Source organism: Helobdella robusta (genome assembly GCF_000326865.2).
Source record: "Helobdella robusta unplaced genomic scaffold HELROscaffold_26, whole genome shotgun sequence".
NCBI lineage: Eukaryota > Metazoa > Annelida > Clitellata > Rhynchobdellida > Glossiphoniidae > Helobdella > Helobdella robusta.
Window position 1 is genome coordinate 460,084 of NW_008704349.1, and position 20,918 is coordinate 481,001.

A 20,918-nucleotide genomic window follows, 5' to 3' on the forward strand; every position below is an offset into this window, starting at 1 on the left:
CGAAGATGGCAACAACTTGCTCGTCATGAAGGTCTGCCACGAACATTTACGAACGCCGATTTTTCAATGAAATCATCGTAAATGAATCAAATACCGAATAAACCTTTCTCAGGGGGCACCGGAGCGAATATTCGACCGATGTACTCGAGTGTTGGCGCACGGCAAGGAGCATCTCTTGGACGAACAGTGGAGTGAGGCATTCAACCGATCCTACCTCGAACTCGGCGGTATAGGGGAGCGAGTTTTGGGCTTCTGTGACCTACTTCTGCCCGCTGACGAGTACCCCGCTGGTTATCAGTTCGACGCGGAAGCTGAAAACTTCCCACTGACCGGCCTGAGATTTGTGGGGCTCATGTCCATGATTGACCCTCCGAGGCCTGCCGTGCCCGACGCTGTCAGTAAATGCAGAAGTGCTGGCATCAAGGTCAGTGACTTCTTCACATCGCTCAGCCAATGAAAAAATTTGGAGTGCATTACTGAATTGATAGAAACAAAATAGGTCGCATGCTCTAACCAATTAAATCAAATCAGGTTATCATGGTCACTGGAGATCATCCAATCACAGCGAAGGCAATAGCGAAGGGGGTGGGCATAATTTCTGATGGCAACGAAACCGTTGAAGATATCGCACTAAGGCTGGATATCCCGCTTTCTGAAGTCAATCCAAGGTACCAATACTTTTATAACAGTAGGTAAAAATGAGATGCACATCGTCCCACTCACTCACGTCCCAACAGAGCGGCTAGAGCCTGCGTCATCCACGGCAGCGATCTGCGCGACATGACGCCGGCACAAATCGACGAAATTCTCGCAAACCACAGCGAGATTGTGTTCGCGAGAACCTCGCCACAGCAAAAGCTCATCATCGTTGAAGGCTGCCAGCGTCAGGGCGCCATTGTGGCTGTCACTGGCGACGGTGTTAACGATTCGCCGGCCCTGAAACAAGCTGATATTGGTCGGTTGGTTGGTTGGTTGGTTGCTTGGCTGGCTGGTTGTTGCTTTTTGAAAAATATTTTATTTCACAACAAAATCATTTAATTTTATAAAGGTGTCGCTATGGGAATAGCCGGAAGTGACGTAAGCAAGCAGGCGGCCGATATGATTTTACTGGATGATAATTTTGCATCCATTGTGGTTGGAGTCGAAGAAGGTACTGATAACGGTGATCATAATGACCATCATCATCTTCATAATAATCATCATCATCTTCTTAATGATCATCGCCAGGGAGACTTATATTTGACAATCTGAAGAAATCTATAGCATACACGTTAACGAGTAACATCCCTGAAATCAGTCCCTTCCTGCTGTTCATGCTGGCAGACATCCCACTGCCGTTGGGGACTATAACCATTTTGTGTATTGATTTAGGTGCGTATATCTTCTTGACTGGTCTGTTGGCTCGTTCGTTGATTCGTTCGTTGACTGGCTGGTCATAATTAACTATTCGTAAGATGTGATAAGTTAACTGATGTCTCAGGTACGGATATGATTCCAGCAATTTCGTTGGCTTATGAGCAGCCAGAAAGCGATATCATGAAGAGGATGCCCAGAGACCCGCACAGAGACAAATTAGTCAATCATAGGTTTTTATGTGTGTATGTATGTATGTGCGTGTCTGTGTGTGTGTGATTATGTGTGTATATATATGAGGGTAGGTTGGTATAATTTGTTTTATATATTTATTTAAACTTTAATTTTGGGTTGCCATATCTCAGGATCTGAGAATTTTAAAACTCTGAAAACACGTGGAAAGTGTTCACGTTCTCAAAATTATGCAAAATAAATCGAGATAATGTCAAAAAATGACAAAAAACGTGAAAAACATGTCTGAAAATGAAAGTCAGGTTTTTGAAACTTTGAGGCTCAATATCTCGGAAACTACTGATCAGAATTGGAACGACTTTTTTTTTGGCAAAGAACCTTTAATGAAGGAAATAAAAAGTGGGGAGACGAACATTTTGAGGGGTCCAGCGTCGAAATCGGTAAAGGTTCATTTTGGCCAAAAACCATTACCATTTTTTTCAGTTTATGGCATTTATCTATTTCCACTGACATCTATCGAATTGAAACTAATTTATTTTATAATTAAAAATTAAACATCTGGATTTTTTTGATGTTCTATTCATTATGAAATAATATTTTAAATATTAAATAATATATATATTATATGAAAAATAAGCGACTGAATTATTAAAAAATAAGATTACAATTAGCAGAAAAAGTGTGATTAGCGCTATAAAATTAAAATGCACAAAATGTAAACAATAGCCACCTTTCCTAATTTTACTAATTCATAGACGAAACAAAGTTTCGAGGGAAAAATAATTTTATATTTAATTTTGTAATTTTTTGTGTAATATGAATGTGGTTTTAAAATTGTTTAATTCATAATATTAAGTGACGAAATTAGTGGTTAAAATTTATCACAAATTTTGGGCTTTTTTGTTTTGTTTTTTTTTAAAATTTCATAGCGCTGCATGGGCAAAAAAAATATCAACTTTCAAATGTGATTTATTACGAAATCTAAAAATTTCTTTTAATAGTTTCAATTTTTGACAATAAAAACATTCAAGTTTGTCACAAAAATTTAATAAAATAATTTATGTGAAATTTAATTTTGAACTTTGAAAAAGTTTTTACTAATTCGATAGGTGGCAGTTGAAATTGATAAATGCCGTAAGTTGGAAAAAAATTTAGCTGAATTTTTGGCTAAATTTTTGGCTAAAACCTTAACCGATTCCAACGCTCGAACCCTCAAAATGTTCGTCTCCTCATTTATATTTTCTTCATTGAAGGTTCTTTGTCGAAAAAAAAGTCGTTCCAATTCTGATCAGTAGTTTCCGAGATATTGAGCCTCAAAGTTTCAAAACCTGACTCACATTTTCCCACCTGTTTTTCATGTTTTTTCGATGTTTTCACGATTTTTTCGAGGTTGCTGATTCGTTTCAAGACCCATACCGATTGGGGAACCAACAAAATTAATGATGGTAAAAATAGGGATGGGATTACGATGATGCCTATGATAATAAACCCCAGATTGATCGGAATGGCGTACGGACAGATAGGGATGATCCAGGCAAGTGGGGGATTCTTCACCTATCTCGTCATCATGTCAGAGAATGGTTTCCTGCCAATGAGGCTGCTGGGATTGAGAAGGGATTGGGACTCGAAGTCGGTCAACGACCTTGTAGATTCGTACGGCCAGGAGTGGGTTCGTATTGGGAGGGTTGTGTGCAATTGCTTATTTGTAATGTATGTATGTCCAATGCATGTAAAACGCTGTGAAAAACATTTTCCTTTCCATTCTAAAAGAGTTACGCACAGAGGAAAGTGTTGGAATACACGTGTCACACAGCGTTCTTCGTGGCCATCGTCATTGTCCAGTGGACTGACCTCATCATCTGCAAGACTCGGAGGAACTCCATTGTACACCAAGGAATGCTGTCAGTTTTGTTTTTTTGGGGGGGGGGAAGTTTGGGAGGGAGGAATAATTATTTATATTTCTACGTATTTTGGCTACTGGTTTGTTAGGAATTTTTAAATTTTTCATGTTTTTAATCTTCCGTCTTGATGCGAGTTTTTGTACAAATTATTTTTGCCATTTTTATATTTCACCACCGTAATTTATCATCATCTCCATCATCATCATCGCCACTTTTCCCCGCCATCATCACCCTAATCTCTTTAACCAATCAGAAATCACCATTTAACATTTGGTCTTTTCTTCGAGACGTCATTGGCTGCCGTCCTGAGCTACTGTCCCGGCATGGACAAGGGCCTGCGTATGTACCCTCTCAAGTTAGTAACCATAAATTATAATTAATAATTATTTATTAATTAATTAATAGTTAAATTATAATCATAATTAATGTATAGATTACGTATTTATTTACACTGATTTAAAATCTTTACAAATGTATTTCCGAAATCTTTGCAAGATGGTCTTGGTGGTTCATAGCGGCTCCATTCTCAATCGCGATCATAGTCTATGATGAGATCCGAAGATACATTTTAAGAAGAAGTCCTGGTGGCTGGCTTGAGAGGGAAACTTACTACTGATTGATTGCTTGGTTGATTGATTGATTGATTGGTTGATTGATTGGTTGATTGATTGATTGGTTCATTGGTTGATTGATTGGTTGATTGACTGATTGATATGTTGGTTGAGTAAATGATTGATTCATCGGTTGATCATATTTTTGTCTATATAGGTAAATGTATGCGCGAATGAATGTGCGTATATTTTCATTTTTTAATTTCTTTTAGAATTTAAAACCTTTAATTAATTAATTAATTAACTAACTAATTAATTAATCAATTAATTAATTAATTAGAGATAGATGATGATTCAGATAGATAATTAAATAAATTGACGACACTACAAAATGTCTTTTTTATTTAAAAAAAACGTCGAAAAATTGTGATTTAATAAGAAGAATAACAATGGTATATTATATAATTATATATAATTATATATAATTATATATAATTATATATAATTATATATAATTATATATATATATATATAATTGGTCAAATATGCTTGTATTAAACTACAGCAACTAAGTAGCGACATCTATATCTAGTATGAAAAAAGTTAAGAAATACATAAGAACGAATGTTACTATTATTATTGGTATGACTATTATTATTATTATTATTATTATTATTATCAGTAGTTCTGTTATATATATATATATATATATATATATATATATATATATATATATATATATATCATTAAATGAAATATGAAATGTATGCTAATGAATTGGTACCATGTTATCAATATTTGTATATAAAGTAAAAAAGAGATGAGAGAGATAGAGAGAGAGAGAAAGAAAGAAAGAGAGAGAGAGAGAGATGAAAGAAAGAGAGAGAGAGAGAGAGATGAATAATGATGAAGATGATCGTTTCAATGATAATGATGCTAATGATTTCGAAATAAAATAATTTTTAAATTGAAAATTTCAACAGCACCGAAGATAATTTTCTCTCAAGAAACGTAAAACTTTTAATTTAAACTCTAAACCATCAATAGAATAAAATATCGAGATCCCATAATAGTGATGTAACAGTATTCAGTTGAATAGTAAATCTCTGTAACAGGATAGTAACGAAACTAGGGATGTGCTGTAACTATTCGTCGTCCTGACTACCGTCATCTTGTCGGATCTCTCGAAATTCGACTTCACCATCTCGTAGTACTCGCCATCACTTAGGGTGAACGATTTCAAGGAAGGACATCTCAACCTGTTGTTTCGATTTGTATAGCGCTGTTTTTTAATCTCTAAATTCTTCAATTAACATTTATAAAACCTCCAACACAACACCCACACTGGTCATACACACACACACAAACACACATACACACAAACTCACCGCATATTTCAACCTTTAAAAAGTTAACGACAAAAAAAAAACTAGACCTCAGAATGTCGACAAATTTGCTGCTGTTGTCGGAAGTGCGTATCGTATCGGGATCCCACTGGATTTCGAGACGCTCGAGGAAATGGCTCTGTTGGGATAGGCAGATGACGATTTGGTCGATGTGGATCCGACTGTTCAGCCTCAGGAACCATCCGTTCGGAGTGCCACATCCCAAAATCCTGAGTTGAGGAATCATTTTCACAATGAAGTATACCACACAACTGCAGCAAGTGAGTGGCGCTATAAAGATCCAGAGATAAGATTCGATACTACACGATACTACAACACCGATTAGATACAAATGACATACAAATAAAATGCGAATACCTTATGAATACAATACGAATACAATGCACCACAACGCAGCAGAGCACCGACATCACCAAAATAGCGAAACACAAAACTTCTCACTTGATTTTTTTCATAAATGGTATGACATTCAGAAAGAATTGCTCCGTTAACTTAGGCTTTCCGTACAATAACAAGCCTTCTATGAAACGGCCTAATAGGAATAATAAGAAATATTATTATTAATAATAATAAACAATATTAATAATTAATAATATTATTATAATAATAAAATAAATAGAAATAAATAAACCTTTCAGCCTGATGAGCTTGTCAATGACTGCATCGCTGACGTTACAGGTGTGGCTTAAATCGATCGCCCTGATGCGGTCCAACCTACCTTTTTCTAGCATGCTCAATAGTATCTGTGGAGAACAATTATTTTATTTTTGATTTCATTTGACTTAATTTCCGTCCATTAATAATTATTTTCTGCAACTTTAATTATCCACATTATGTTTTTATATGATTATTTACTATTTATAAGTTAGTAAAAGTGGTAGGATAGTGCAAGAAATCGAGCAGAAGTTAGGAAAGAAGGTTGAAGCGGCCAACATCATCGTTGAAGAATTCGCAGTGAGCCACTGCCAAGTAAGTGAACGCTCTGCTCTGGCACAGCATGAGATCCAGGCACTCGGAGGATAACTCAGTTGAGGATAAGTCCAACTCCTGGATAGTTGATTTATCCCATTCTATCTGTTTCATCAGCTCACTATCCAGTCCTGAGAATGAGTAAGAAAATGAGTGAATGAATGAATGAATGGATAAATGAATAGATGAATGAATGAATGAACGAACTGATAGAAAGATGGATGTATGAATAGGAAGAAAAAAATCTGGCAACAAACCACAGTGTTGAAGTAACAAGGTCTTTAATTTTTTGCACCTCTGCAGCAATTGTTTCAGTGACCCACCCTTGACCTTCAGGCAAAAGTTCAAGGACAAACACTCCAGATGAATGCAATTGGTCGAAAGCATATCCACGTGACTGTCGTCGACGAATCCGATGCCGTATAAATTGACCACTCTTAGATTCGGGGTGTATGCCTTTATTTTACCTATTCGAGTAGTTTTTATAATTAAACAAAAATTATTAAAAAAATAAAATTAATTTATCTGTTCTCATTCACATATTACGTATGATTTATATAGAAATGAACTTCTAACCAATCTAACCATTTATATAGAAATGAACTTCTAACCAACCTAACCATTTATATAGAAATGAACTTCTAACCAATCTAACCGATGTTTATGACTTCGTAAACCTCCTCACTTTCTTCATCGCCCAGCTCGAAGGTTCCTTACAAGTATTTTTATCATTAAGATGATCTCTCTTGCTATTTTGTTACATTTATTTGATAAATAAATGAATAAATGAATGAATGAATGAATGAATGAATGAATGAATGAATGAATGAATGAATGAATGAATGAATGAATGAATGAATGAATGAATGAATGAATGAATGAATGAATGAATGAATGAATGAATGAATGAATGAATGAATGAATGAATGAATGAATGAATGAATGAATGAATGAATGAATGAATGAATGAATGAATGAATGAATGAATGAATGAATGAATGAATGAATGAATGAATGAATGAATGAATGAATGAATGAATGAATGAATGAATGAATGAATGAATGAATGAATGAATGAGTGAATGAACAAATAAATGAATGAATAAACTAATTAATTAGTGACCAGCCAACCAAACCAACCGACCAATTAGATGGAGGACCTCGACAGACGACAGACTCTGGTATACTTTCCGCATGAAACCCTCCATGAAGATGACCTCAGACAGACTGATCGTCAGATTTGTGAGATTGCAAGGAAAACTGTTCATGTCGTTGAAATCGTGCAACTGCATGGCGTTTGAAAAATCCAGAGTCAGAAATTTCAAATTCGGGCATCGATTTGAGATCTCGTGTAGGACAGCTGGTGTTATTAGTTCGGCTGGTAGCTCTAAGTAGTGCAGTGTTGGTCCAAAACGGTTTGCTATCACCGATAGCAAGACGTCCGGGTTCGAAACCTGATATGGGCAAAGGGAAATCGAAATGAAATAGTTAAATTTGAAATTGAGATTGATTTTTATATTTCAATTTAGTGAAATTTATAATATTTTCAGTGTGGTTCATTTGTTTGAAAGAAACTACATCATGTATCGTTATAATTATCATCCAGCCAATTAAATTTATTTGTGTAATATCCAAACTATAGAAACAGCCAATGAAATTTATTCTTTTGTTGAAATCAAATGTATTCATGTACATATTCAACCAATCCAATCAATTAACTCAAACATTCAGCCAATCAAATCATTAAACTTAAAAATCCAACCAATCAAATCAATGAATTTAAACATCCAGCCAATCACCTGCAGTCCATTATGGTCTGGTCTGAGTGACACTCTGGACCAAAGTTTGCCTTCGTAGGCTAGGTGACGCCATTTTTTACAGACGAGTGATATCTTACAGAGTTCTCGGAGTTTCAGGTAAGTGAAAATGTGGTGGAAAATCTTGTCTGGAAGTGTTGAGATGTGGGTCTGTGGGTAGAGATTTTTTTATCCAACCAATTCAACCGTTTTATCGATTGACAGATTAACCAGCCAATCATAACAAACCAGCCACTAACAACCAACCAATCACAGAACGTTTTTTACCAACCTGCCGACCGACCAGCCAATCACATTCTAACCTGAGGAGGAGCGTTTGAGAATGAGCCCCTGGAGGTCAAGTTATTTTTAGTAAGGCTAACTCTGGGTTCACTGAGACGTCTATTGTTAGAAGAGGGCGGAGTCGATAATGACGTCATCGTCATTTCAATTAGGAATTATTAGTGAGTTGTTGAATGCAAGTTGAGAACAAAGTTTTTATATGAGATTTTAAAATAAATTTGGGTCGAAATTTTGAGAGGTCTTGTCGATGATGTAGTTTTTCTTATCCAGTTGTAACCTATTATAGGTTAGATATATATTACGTCCTTCATCATTTCTAGTGCTTCGTTCGAAAATTTTTCTTCAATTTTTTATTAAAACTCTTTGAATGTAATTTAAAAAAATCTTGCGTCATTGGTACCATGAAGACGTCTGTAACAACCTACAGATGGAGGCATTTAGAAGTGCGAAAGCCTACCTTACAATGACCATATTCATTACAAAGAGTTTATTTATTCATAATATAATTTAAAACCGTCAAAATTAATATATTTATTTTTACAACCGATCAAAGAGACGAACAGACAGACAAAAGTTATAATTAAATTCTCCGGGAAAAAAAAACAAAATACATCATATCCTTAAAAAAAAGAACCAAAAACTTGACTAGGAAGTTGTATTTTTTGTCTAGTATAAAAACTAATATATTTTACATATAAAAGCATACACACAAACATAGATACAAACACAAACATACATATATGCATACACATGTACAAATACATACATACATACATACATACATACATACATACATACATACATACATACATACATACATACATACATACATACATACATACATACATACATATATACGTACATACACACATGTGTATATAAGCAATAACAAAGCATGCATCGTTAGCTTGTATAAACTTGCGCAAGAAAAATGTTGAAGAAGATGCTTGAAGTAGGTGATGATGATGATGGTGATGATGATGATTGTTTTGATGATGATAATGATGATGATGATAAGGGTTATGACGTCAACATAATTTTCATGGAGAATGATAGAATTTTCCAAAAATGTTTTATGTTCTTTGATTTTTTATTACTCAGTCTACATGTTTGTTTTTCGAATTCATCCATGCATTCATCCATCTGTCCATCCATCCATCCCTTTATTCATTTATACATCTATCTATCTATCCATCCATCCATCCCTCATTCATTCATCCTGTTTCAAGAACATGCCCCAGATAACTGATGTAGCAAATAGCGAGTCTTAGAACTTCAATTTTTGATAACTTTTTATCAGGCGGTAGCGTTGGAAGCAGCAGTCGCAAATTGTTGAAAGCTGAGTTGAAGGCTTCCACTCTTAGCCGCTCGCGACTGGCGTGAGCCGCTTTGTAGCGATCGCTAGCCCGACGCTGTCGTCGCCGTTCGTCTCGCGACTGTCGATATTGTTGCTGGGATTGCTGTTGATATTGTTGATGTTGCTGCTGATGTTGATGTTGCTGCGATGGTTGCTGCGATGGTTGCTGCTGCGACTGTTGTTGTCGCGATTGCGTCGCGTCGCGACTAATGTAGTCGCGACGCTGTTGTTGATTTTGTGGTTGATGTAGTCGGTGATTTGCTTTCGTTGTTTCTTTAACTTTAGCTGAACTTTTAAATGCGTTTTTGTGATTCTCAATGTCCCCACCCCCATCATCATCATCATCATCGTCATTAATATTAACTCTCCCATCATCATTATTATTATTATTAACGTTTGTTGTGGCCATCTTAACATTTGAGAAGCATGTATCCTTCTTGTGGAGTTGTTTGCGAGTGATTTAGCTGTTGTTGTAATACTCGATGAAAGAACGTCACACAGTACTTTATTATTATTAATTTATTATTGTTATTATTAATATCATTATTATTGTCAGTAGTAAGAGTCATATCATAAATGTTGCTATTGTTAACTGACGTTGGTACATAGTTGAATAAGCGTATCGTGACGAACAAGCGTTTAAAAAACTTATTAATCAACTAATTAACTAATTATCTAATTAAGTAATTAAATATTATTATATACTGAATGAGTTTTTATTACATTTTTTGACTTTTAAAAAAAATTTTCTTCTTAAAGTTCAAAATGACCATGTCCAATTGAATTGCGAATTCTCCTTTTATATACAAACTTTTCTTTCTCTCTCTCTCTCATTCTCTCTTCTCTCTATATATATAAGTATATATAAGCTATGACCCAACCACCACCACCATCATCGTCGTCGTCGTCGCTATCATCACCACGCATACAGGTAAATTAGATAAGATGATAATTTAATTTGAGACTATAGGTGCTATAACTTGATTAAATGGCCGTTATTAACTGCTGAACCTCTCTCTCTCTTTTTCTCTCTCTCTTCTCTCTCTCTCTATTACATCCCCACCTAATTTTTTATCACCATACGTAGCCGAACCGGAAACTGATTGTGCACGTGACTTCCTAGAGGGTTAAGAGGGGACTTATAATTTTATAATTTATCACATTTTACGTCTTCTCATTTCACGTTTGGCATTACTTCATGTCCGTGGATGGATGGATGGTTGGCTGGATGAATGAATGAATGGATGAAGGAATGAATGGATGGATGGAGGAATGAATGAATGGATGGATGAATGGATGCGTAAACGAATGACTAAATGACATCATAAACACCATTATCGTCATCAACAGCGATCAGTGCCATGTTTGTAGGTAATGGTCTTTTCGCGCCTTTTCCAGAATGACGTCATACTGGACATCACGTGACATCTCGTCGGCCATAATCGTTAATTAAGACAAAAAACAGAATGAAAAAGAAAGCAAATACTTTTTACATTTAAAAAAGAGTGAGTTGTTCCTTTTTGAGAGGAATGAATGGAATACATCATCGTCGTTCAAATGTCCTCTCTCTTCAATGAGCATAAATTAAATAATAATAATAATATCATATAACAATAATAATAATAACAATGATAAAATTAACAATAGTAATAATAATAACAGTGAACCGTTCTATGTAAGTTAACTTCCTTATTTTGAAAACATGCATTTGCTCGGTCAGATTTACACAGCTATAATAATAATAATAATAATAATAATAATAATAATAATAATAATAATAATAATAGCAATAATAATAATAATAATAATAATAATAATAATAATAATAATAGTAATAATAACCATAATAATAACAATAATAATTTCAATAACAACAATTACAATAATAAAAATAATATGATACAGAAGATGAGTCGCCGGTGACGAACGGCCAGAAATAGTAGATTAAAAATGACACAGAATAGTTAAAATTTTGCAATTTTGACGCAAAGAACAATAATTATGATGAGTGTTAGGAGGCATAGAAATGAAATTATCGGCAGCCAAATAAATAGGGCAATTATTGCGATATCCTTATCAAAGAATGATTCTGAGATCAACATGGAGACCTGGCCAGTGTCGTTGTTCTTGTTCTCGTTCGTGTGTTTTTTACCTGTAGAAATTTATTACGATGCTAAATTATTATGAAAGTAATAATAATAATAATATCTTTTATAATTGTTATTTTTACTATTAGGTTATAATTAATTATTCCATCCACATACCCAAATCCTTGGTGTAATTTTTTCCGCGAAATCCCGGTTCTCCAGTGTCTCCTAACACGCCAATAGGTCCCTGTAACCCGGTAGGTCCCAGAGATCCAGTGGCCCCCATAAATCCTGTAGCCCCGGTATTACCGATCCATCCGGTGTTTCCCATCGGTCCAGTTTGACCCGTCTCTCCCGTTGATCCGGTTGGGCCGATCTTTCCCGGTTGACCTTGTGAACCCTGCTGACCTGGAATGCCCTGGAAGCCTGTGGCTCCCTGGTTGTTATTAAGTTTGGTGATGATAATTATGACGTAATAAAGTAAATAATAATTATGATGACGGCATGATGATGATCAGTTGCTGGAGGACGATGATAACAACGACGATGATGATAATCTTAAAACTGATGATGAGAAGCAAGATGATAATGATAATCATCACAATTTTGAAATTAAAATAATTTCCACTACTCACCTTGACCCCCGCCTGACCTTTCGACCCTTGAACCCCTTTGTAGAATGGCGGAACCGTCGGTTTTGCAGTAACGTTACTCGCCAGGGAGCGTGGAATTAGTAGACCGTTAGTGCATTTACCGACCGAACCCGGACTACTACTACCAGCTCCAGCGCTGCTGTCGTCAGCATAATTCAGATACAAGTTTATTTGTAAAGTGTAAGGTATTGGCAGTTTGTCGAAAGCAATCGTCGAACTAATCCGACCGGAAAAATCGTAACTATCCTTCGATAGATCGATGAAGCTACCGCACCAGCTGTTGGTCAAGTTTGACGAGGACGGCGTTAAATAGGTGGCGATGGACGTGCGATCGTTACTGAAGAATAAGCCGAATCTATCTCCTTTGTTTAGTTTCGTACATCCCTGATTTAGTTGGAAACTTTCTAAGTAGACCTGTTTGGTCGAGAATCGTTATCATTCATCATAGGCCTCATCATCTCCATCATTATTATTTTTTTCATCATCATCGTTATCACCGCAAACAAGGAAACAAACAAACAAGCAAACAAACAAGCAAACAAACAATACACACGCACACGTACGAACATTTTCGAGATTTCCAGCAGAAGACATAGGAAAGAATTGATACTGACCGACCTGGTCATAAACTTCCTTACTGCATATAGCCGCAGGACTGCCAACTTCACTAACTGACAGAGATTGGGGCCTGAGAACTAACAACGAGAAGGCATCTAGAGATGATAGCAGAACGGAAAATGCAAACAACTCCGCCCCGTTATACGGAACGTAATCAGGGAGTAAGAAGACTTTTCTGGCCGAAGTCACATCGTACGGACTGTTCGAACCGGATATTGTGGGACCAAGTTTCACAATGTTTGCTGTTTCAATGTAGCATACATTCATTGAAAATTTAATTTTTTTTTAATAATTAGCTAGTTAATTGATAAATTGAATAGTTAATTGAAATAAAACTAACTTCGAGAAACTCGAACAAAGGTGACAAAGAGGGCAAAGATAATTCTTTTAGCAGTCATCGTAACATCAATTCTCACGTGCATATGTTTATTCAGCCTCATTCATGTAAAGCAATCAACAAATCAATTAGTAATGATACTGTTGATGTATATCATATATGTTTTGCAGTCTTCAAAATATCAATGTAATCTTTCACATTCGCCAACGGAGTTACATGACAAAATACAGAGCGGTGAGTTCCTTCAATCAATAATGAATCAGTTACATTACAAATATATATAAATAGAATAATTATATATATATATAAATATATACATATATATATATATATACATACACTTATTATAGTTTTAAAAAAATTTTTCTATAATACTCGATAATCTGAATAACACAAATTTGTAAAATAATGCTTAAGTACCACAATGACGATATGTTATAAAATCAATGGTGTGGGATTATAAAATACACATATGTATCTCTCTCTCTCTCTCTCTCTCTCTCTCTCTCTCTCTCTCTTTATATATATATATATATATATCCTGATTAAACTTCGCATGAATAATATTAATACTTTTTTATTAGTCACGACACGTATATATGTATATACAACACATATATGTATACATGTATATATATATCAAATATTGCATTAAAATTATTTTTGGTTATTATTATTAATTATTATTATTATTATTATTATCTATTATTATTTATATTGCTGTCTTTAAGTAAATAACCTTTTGCCATATTTCATATTTGCGAAGCTTGCTATTGCTGTCACCAAGAAAATACTTCATAATATATATATGTATATATATATATATAATGTATATGTATATATATATATATATATATATCCATATACGCACTCAGGCACACAAATACAATGTATTTTGATAGTTATCCTGCAAATATTACGAATTCCGAACATTCATTCATTCATTCATTCATTCATTCATTCATTCATTCATTCATTCATTCAACTTATTTGCACGAAGATAATTGTCTTATTATTTAGCACTGTTGGAGACATTTTAATTATAAAATTTGTAATTATGATGATTAAGTACAACATTATATATATAATAAGTACAACATAATATATATATATATACATATATATATAAAGTTCTCTTTATGTCGTATACCAAATTTTGAGTTTATAAAAGTATTTTTAATGTTTATGAACGTAAAACAGCTTACTTGTTGAGTCATATATATATATATATATATCATATTTCATTAAGTATAGATTCCATTGAGACCAGCCGCTTGGTCTCGATACATGCAAGTTTAGAATTTTTTTTATCTTTCGTTAATTATAGTTTTTGAGTAAGAATGGATTTGGCGAATTAGGTTCAAAAATGGCGGAGCTCTTGCTGGATTCTTCGATTCGTGTTTGGGTATTTCTGCCGATCGTGGTCATCACCTTTTTAGTGGGGATAATTAGACATTATGTCACGATTCTTTTGTCTACTGAAAAAAAAGCTGAAATGCAACAAATTTCAGATAGGTTAGTTAGTTCACCAAGTTTTTGTTTTTCTAATTACATAATTAAATTATTTTAAATTAAAATAACAACTAATTTTAATTTATTTTTATATGAACTATTTAATTTATGTGACTACATGTTGTGTTGCGTTATTTTTATTTTGTTGGGTTTGGTGATTTTATTTAATTATTTTTCCAGTCAAGTTATGATAAGAAGTAGGATGCTGAGAGAAAATGGAAGAATTTTACCAAAGCAGGTAAAATTTTAATCTTTATATAAAAATTATGTTGCCAAAAGATTATCAGTTGAGAATATTTTAGTTAAAAATACGAACATAGATAAGAATTGGGTAATTAATTTTGTTTAAACTTTGAATTTAAATTATTTATCCAATTGCAGTCATTCCAAATGAGGAAACATTTCTTTAACAACGAGACCACAGGATTTTTCAAAACACAGACAAGAGAAGCTGTCATGAAGAACCCCATCACAGGCTTCTTTCAAATTTATTTTATTTTTATCCCATAATTTTCAATTTTTCAGTTTAATTTAAACTAATATTATATCCCATCATTATTGAATTTTCACAATAAAAATATTTGAAATATTGAATATTGTTAATAAATCAGATCCAAGTATGATGGCTGACATGATGAAAGGTAACTTTACAAATGTTTTGCCGATGATCATCATCGGCGGATGGATCAACTGGGCTTTTTCTGGATTTCTGACAAGTATTTAGGGATTGTTTTTTATACTTCTGAACAGAAATATTGATTGTAATCTTTTAACATTATTTCTTTTTTTTCAAATTTTTAATTTTTGAAAATTTCTTAGCCAAAGTCCCTTTTCCACTTACATTGAGGTTCAAATCTATGCTTCAGAGAGGGGTGGAGTTAAGCTCATTAGATGCATCCTGGTTGGTTAACTAAAAATATGTTTCATCTAGTTAAATCACTTCATTTCTTGCGTGATATTCACTTGCAATTCACTTAATATTTAGCTTTTCAAATTTTTTTCGTAATGAATTCTAATCCGTGCATTATTGCGTTATGTTTATTCATTCATTTTTATGTCCATGTTTTTGAAATTGAAGTGCAATTTCCTTCCAAGTTTGCCAGAACTTTAATATATTCATTCATCCATTCATTCTTTTTTTATTCTTTCTTTCACTCACTAAAGGGTCAGCTCGGCCTCTTGGTATTTCCTCAATGTTTTCGGTCTGAGAAGCATGTACAGCCTCATATTAGGACAAGACAATGGTTAGGGTTGGGGTTCATTTCGTTTAATTATTTTAATAGTTCATAATTTCCATTCATAGTTTTCATTCATAAATTGATAATTCCCATATATAAATTAATGATTCTCATTTATAATCTCATTTCATAATATACACACCTAATTTCCCAACATATGAACTAAACAGCTGCTGATCAGACTCGTTTGATGCAGGATCAAGTCTCTGGACCTGCTATCGGTATGCCACCAGACCCATCTAAGGCTTTTAAGGTTTTATCTGATTGATTGATTGGCTGGCTGGTTGGTTGATAATTTAAAAAAAATTATGTTTCTAATAATTTTTTTACATTCCCAGGCTGAATGGGAAGCTCTCGAAATATGCGATCATCAGTGGGAACTTGAAAATGCAGAAGATGAACTTATAAAATTTATGGCTTATTATGAAAAATAGACTATTTCATATTTCTTCATTATAGTTTTGCCATTCTTTCTATCATTTTCAGTTTTTTATCTACTAATATGGTCTTTGATTTGTGGTGTTATTTGACATTAATTTTTCAAAAATATATGTTTATGTATGTATAAATATTGTGTGGAACCAAGGTATTAATTTGTAAATATAATTTTTATATTAGTAATTAATAGAAAAGTTGTTTTAAATAGGGGAAAATTTGTATTGAAAAATTATCAACGTACGTAGAGAGCAATAATTTTATTAGGCACTGCAGCATTGGGTGAGTAAATCTTTGCAACACAATACTTTTCGAGATATGAACTCCCACAATTTCCAACATCATCCATCCGTGTTTTCACCAATTCTTCATGTTTTTCTTCATTTTTACGTAATTCGATTAAAGTCCTTTCTTTCGCTTCTAAGATGTTTCAAATGTGATGTTTCACCTAAAGGAATGATCGGAGTGGCTCGAAATGTTTGAAGGTTGATGCTGGAAACTTCATCATTATCATTATTATTCTTTTGTTTGACGTTGATGTATAAACAAACAAACATATAAACAAATAATTATAGTGTCAATACAGTTTCATTATCGTCCCTTTAACTTTTTTCGACAAAAGTTTAGATTTACGACCGGGAATCTAAATAATCGATCGACCGGAGTGTTTATCACCCATCAAAATGTCAATCATCACATCAACAAGACCCGCCCACTCATCAAAAGTTACATTAATTTTTATCTGGGTTAGTGTGACCTCGATACATAATAATATCAGTGGGGGCGAATCATTGATACTGTGCTACCAATGCGAAAGTTGTTTCATCCCAACTAATTATGATGTCTGCCCTGTCGGCAAAGGAAAATGTCTGTTTGAACACACGGTCTATGAAGATAACAGTAAGTGTGTATGTGTGTATGTGAGTGTGGTGTGTTATCTCTCATTTTCTACGCACATTTCTCCCGCTTCAAAATAATGCAAAAGAGATAAGAAAAGGAGCTGGGTGTGTTTAACTTATTTTTCTTAATTTTCTTTTTTGTGTGTGTCCTCCTCTTTCTCGTCTTCTCTCTCTCTTTCTCCCTATACATCACTCTCTCCCCTTTCAACAAATCAGGGAGAGAGACAGTGAGGAGAGGATGTGTGTCGGAGACGTTTTTGAACCACTGCGATGAGATGTTGGAGGATGGGATGAAGACGTTCACCTGCAGGTGCGACTTCGACCTCTGCAACGGGCACAAGATTATGCTTGGCCGGAGATTCGACGAGAGATTTTATCAGGTTCGTTTGCTGATTGGTCGGTTGGTTAGTTGGCCGGCAGGTTAATTGGCTGGTTAATGGTGTATAACTCATGGAATAAGAGCTTGCTTAATAAAATCATTCACCATCAACCAATCAATCAACCAACCAACCAATTAAACAGGTTCCTCATATGATCCACAGAGATTTCAAATCAACGGTATCCGGGGACATACATTTTGTGACCCCACCTCACATTGCAGAGAATACCAATTTACTTAATTTTAGTATCATCAGTGATGTTCCTAGCAATACAGAGGTTACCGTTCTAAAAAGCAGTAGTAACTCTACCAGACTTGCTAATTTTATTTCTACTCTTACTACTAATACTCCAACTACTACGAATTCTACTACCTCTGTATCTTCTTCTTTGTCTTTTATTTCTACTCTTACTACCACTACCACTACTACCACCACCACCACTACTACTACTACTTCATCTAATACAAATTCCACTGTGTCGTCTATAACAGTTACTACTACGGCTACTACAACAACAACAACAACAACTACTACTACTACTACAGTTACAACAACTTCTACTGCTACTACTACAGCCACAGCAATTCCTTCTTTTTCTACTACTATTACTACTACTACAGCTACAACAACTTCTACTACAGCTACAACAACTTCTACTGCTACTACTACAGCCACAACAATTTTTTCTTTTTCTACTACTATAGCTACAACAACTTCTACTACTATTACTACCACTACAGCTACAACAACTTCTACTACTACTACAACTACTACTACAGCTACAGCTACAACAACTTCAACTGCTACTACTACCACTACAGCTACAACAACTTCTACTACTACTACTACTATAGCTACAACAACTTCTACTATTATTACAACCACTACAGCTACAACAACTTCTACTACTACCACTACTACAGCTGCAACAACTTCTACTACTAATACTAATACTACTACTACTACTACAGCTGCAACAACTTCTACTACTACTACTACTACTACTACCAATAATAATAATAATAAAAAACCTGAATCAAATGTCACGAATCTCATTTGGCGAGTTTTCAAGTACGACAAATCTACTAAAGGCACGTCACAACAACAACAACAATAATAATAAAAATAACATTAATAATAATAACATAAATAATAATAATAATAATAACAATAGATAATAGCAGTGACGGGTTTGAGTTTTTGCAGGTTGTATTGAAAAATCTGAAAAAAAACAAACAATGAAAAAGATATTTATGTTAAACTTTTTCGAAAAAAATTACACCAATATATAACATATTTAATTTATATATATATGTATATATATATATTATAATATATTTAATATATATAATAAAATTTAATTTAACAAAATGCCAAACGAAGCGCTTATATGTCTATGTATGTATGTATGTATGTATGTATGTATGTATGTATCTATCTATCTATCTATCTACCTACCTACCTACCTACCTACCTATCTATCTATCTATCTATCTATCTATCTATCTATCTATCTATCTATCTATCTATCTATCTATCTATCTATCTATCTATCTATCTATTTATTTATCTATCTATCTATCACACGAAAGCGAAAGACACTCAACTAATCAAATTTAAAAGAAGCAAAATTTGGCAAACTATATATATATATAAATATTTATATATCATTCTTATATCATATATATATATATATATATATATATATATACACTCAGTTGAAGAAGTACATAATATATTACACCGATAACGAATAAGTCAAATATATGTGAAAAAATAGTTTATTAAATGAATGGATAGATAGATGAATGAATGGATGAATTGATGGATAGATGAATGAATGAATGAAAAAGTGAATTGAGAAAATAAATACAGAAAACAACTGTAAAAACACCATAATTAATCGTTGATCATTATCAACATCATCACAATTGTATTATCATCTTCGTCGTCGTCGTCACCATCGTACGGATGATCACTGATTCTTTTTCATAGTTGGGTCGAGATCGCCGAGAAGTTTCTTTGTCTACAAAAATGTATTAAAGATATTTTGATTACTTCATTTGTTCATTCATTCATTCGTTCATTCACCTTATCTGTCCATGCTAGTTGGGCTTCGTAATCGATCCTAGCGAGGTTGGTCTTAATATCTTCTGGAAGGGCTGGCACCAAGAGACTGATTGTCGCTTTGACGAAAAGTAGGAGATGCTGATTGGTCGGTTATTTGATTGGTCGGTTGATCGGTTATTTGATTGGTTGGTTGGTTAAGAGAGTGATTGGTTAATTAGTGTATTGTTTTATTGGTTATTCGGTTGTACGATAGATTTATTAAGATAAATGATTTAAATTCTTTCATTTCAATAACAAAAATCATTCAAATGCCAACCTATCAACCAGCCAAACCAACCAACCAATCAACCAAACATGATCATATGACCAACCGTACAACTGAACCAACCTCAATCATGACGAATAAGACGAATATACCGACATCCGAATAACCGACCGAGTAGAAATAATGCAGAACATCATCGTTTATGGCTACCAGCGTGCAGTTCGTTATCACAGCCACTATACCCATCAGCTCAAAAGCTAACTGGATGTGAGTGTGTGTGTATGTATGTGTGTGTATATATATATATATATATATATATATATATATATATATATATATATATGTGTGTGTGTGTGTGTGTGTGTGTGTGTGTGTGTGTGTGTGTGTGTGTGTGTGTGAGTGCATATACCACAGGCAATCAGAACCGACCAGCCACGATCCTATTCCATCAGCCTGTCTGGAGAAGGGCCTCTTGTGGATGAGGACCAGCTTGAAAGCGTCAGTTCTAATCTCGGTGAGGTTGTTGAGGAAGGCCCAGAGTGCAGACGTCGGGTAGCAGGCGCTGAACAAGAAGACGTAGCCGAACTGAAGGAACA

At 34.1% G+C, this 20,918-nt stretch overlaps 7 protein-coding genes across 7 annotated transcripts in view; 3 read left to right on the plus strand and 4 right to left on the minus strand.

Moving 5' to 3' along the window:
* Positions 1 to 4,389, plus strand: part of HELRODRAFT_187047 (hypothetical protein) — a gene marked incomplete at its 5' end in the record, with an annotated part of 8,053 nt that extends 3,664 nt beyond the window's left edge. The window contains 11 exons of the mRNA XM_009019879.1: positions 113 to 428; positions 536 to 668; positions 738 to 955; positions 1,049 to 1,150; positions 1,228 to 1,371; positions 1,481 to 1,586; positions 3,040 to 3,214; positions 3,316 to 3,446; positions 3,700 to 3,801; positions 3,942 to 4,195; positions 4,229 to 4,389. Coding sequence (XP_009018127.1) covers positions 113 to 428; positions 536 to 668; positions 738 to 955; positions 1,049 to 1,150; positions 1,228 to 1,371; positions 1,481 to 1,586; positions 3,040 to 3,214; positions 3,316 to 3,446; positions 3,700 to 3,801; positions 3,942 to 4,062 — 1,548 coding nt within the window. The 3' untranslated portion in view covers positions 4,063 to 4,195; positions 4,229 to 4,389. The remainder of the gene's footprint in view (positions 1 to 112; positions 429 to 535; positions 669 to 737; positions 956 to 1,048; positions 1,151 to 1,227; positions 1,372 to 1,480; positions 1,587 to 3,039; positions 3,215 to 3,315; positions 3,447 to 3,699; positions 3,802 to 3,941; positions 4,196 to 4,228) is intronic.
* A 357-nt stretch (positions 4,390 to 4,746) lies between these two features.
* Positions 4,747 to 8,832, minus strand: HELRODRAFT_112012 (hypothetical protein). Its single transcript, XM_009019880.1, has 11 exons — positions 8,492 to 8,832; positions 8,172 to 8,339; positions 7,519 to 7,826; positions 7,028 to 7,086; positions 6,630 to 6,839; positions 6,337 to 6,503; positions 6,035 to 6,146; positions 5,845 to 5,935; positions 5,433 to 5,612; positions 4,876 to 5,256; positions 4,747 to 4,839 (listed from the first exon to the last, which is right to left on the minus strand). The coding sequence occupies exons 1-10, from the start codon at positions 8,612 to 8,614 to the stop codon at positions 5,085 to 5,087; spliced, it is 1,590 nt and encodes a 529-aa protein (XP_009018128.1). The 5' UTR covers positions 8,615 to 8,832; the 3' UTR covers positions 4,747 to 4,839; positions 4,876 to 5,084.
* An 862-nt stretch (positions 8,833 to 9,694) lies between these two features.
* HELRODRAFT_153470 (hypothetical protein) lies at positions 9,695 to 9,928 on the minus strand (the record flags this gene model as incomplete). The annotated part of the gene is made up of 1 exon (XM_009019881.1): positions 9,695 to 9,928. A coding segment is annotated over one exon (234 nt), but the record flags the coding sequence as incomplete, so codon positions are not given.
* Positions 9,929 to 11,295: 1,367 nt separating this feature from the next.
* Positions 11,296 to 13,958, minus strand: HELRODRAFT_191878 (hypothetical protein). The gene is made up of 7 exons (XM_009019882.1): positions 13,855 to 13,958; positions 13,527 to 13,826; positions 13,136 to 13,428; positions 12,551 to 12,982; positions 12,093 to 12,351; positions 11,686 to 11,980; positions 11,296 to 11,622 (listed from the first exon to the last, which is right to left on the minus strand). Exons 2-6 carry the CDS (start codon positions 13,624 to 13,626, stop codon positions 11,793 to 11,795), a joined length of 1,272 nt encoding a protein of 423 aa, XP_009018130.1. The 5' UTR covers positions 13,627 to 13,826; positions 13,855 to 13,958; the 3' UTR covers positions 11,296 to 11,622; positions 11,686 to 11,792.
* Positions 13,959 to 14,868: 910 nt separating this feature from the next.
* On the plus strand, positions 14,869 to 16,926 carry HELRODRAFT_185611 (hypothetical protein). The gene is made up of 8 exons (XM_009019883.1): positions 14,869 to 15,038; positions 15,216 to 15,273; positions 15,417 to 15,510; positions 15,647 to 15,751; positions 15,855 to 15,936; positions 16,200 to 16,279; positions 16,444 to 16,526; positions 16,612 to 16,926. The coding sequence occupies exons 1-8, from the start codon at positions 14,890 to 14,892 to the stop codon at positions 16,705 to 16,707; spliced, it is 747 nt and encodes a 248-aa protein (XP_009018131.1). The 5' UTR covers positions 14,869 to 14,889; the 3' UTR covers positions 16,708 to 16,926.
* A 465-nt stretch (positions 16,927 to 17,391) lies between these two features.
* Positions 17,392 to 19,104, plus strand: HELRODRAFT_173278 (hypothetical protein; the record flags this gene model as incomplete). The annotated part of the gene is made up of 4 exons (XM_009019884.1): positions 17,392 to 17,608; positions 17,824 to 17,917; positions 18,150 to 18,286; positions 18,959 to 19,104. The coding sequence occupies 4 exons, from the start codon at positions 17,392 to 17,394 to the stop codon at positions 19,102 to 19,104; spliced, it is 594 nt and encodes a 197-aa protein (XP_009018132.1).
* Positions 19,105 to 19,661: 557 nt separating this feature from the next.
* Positions 19,662 to 20,918, minus strand: part of HELRODRAFT_191881 (hypothetical protein) — a gene marked incomplete at its 5' end in the record, with an annotated part of 4,737 nt that continues 3,480 nt past the window's right edge. The window contains 4 exons of the mRNA XM_009019885.1: positions 19,662 to 20,013; positions 20,079 to 20,195; positions 20,446 to 20,583; positions 20,752 to 20,907. Of these exons, the coding sequence (XP_009018133.1) occupies positions 19,963 to 20,013; positions 20,079 to 20,195; positions 20,446 to 20,583; positions 20,752 to 20,907 (462 nt within the window). The 3' untranslated portion in view covers positions 19,662 to 19,962. The remainder of the gene's footprint in view (positions 20,014 to 20,078; positions 20,196 to 20,445; positions 20,584 to 20,751; positions 20,908 to 20,918) is intronic.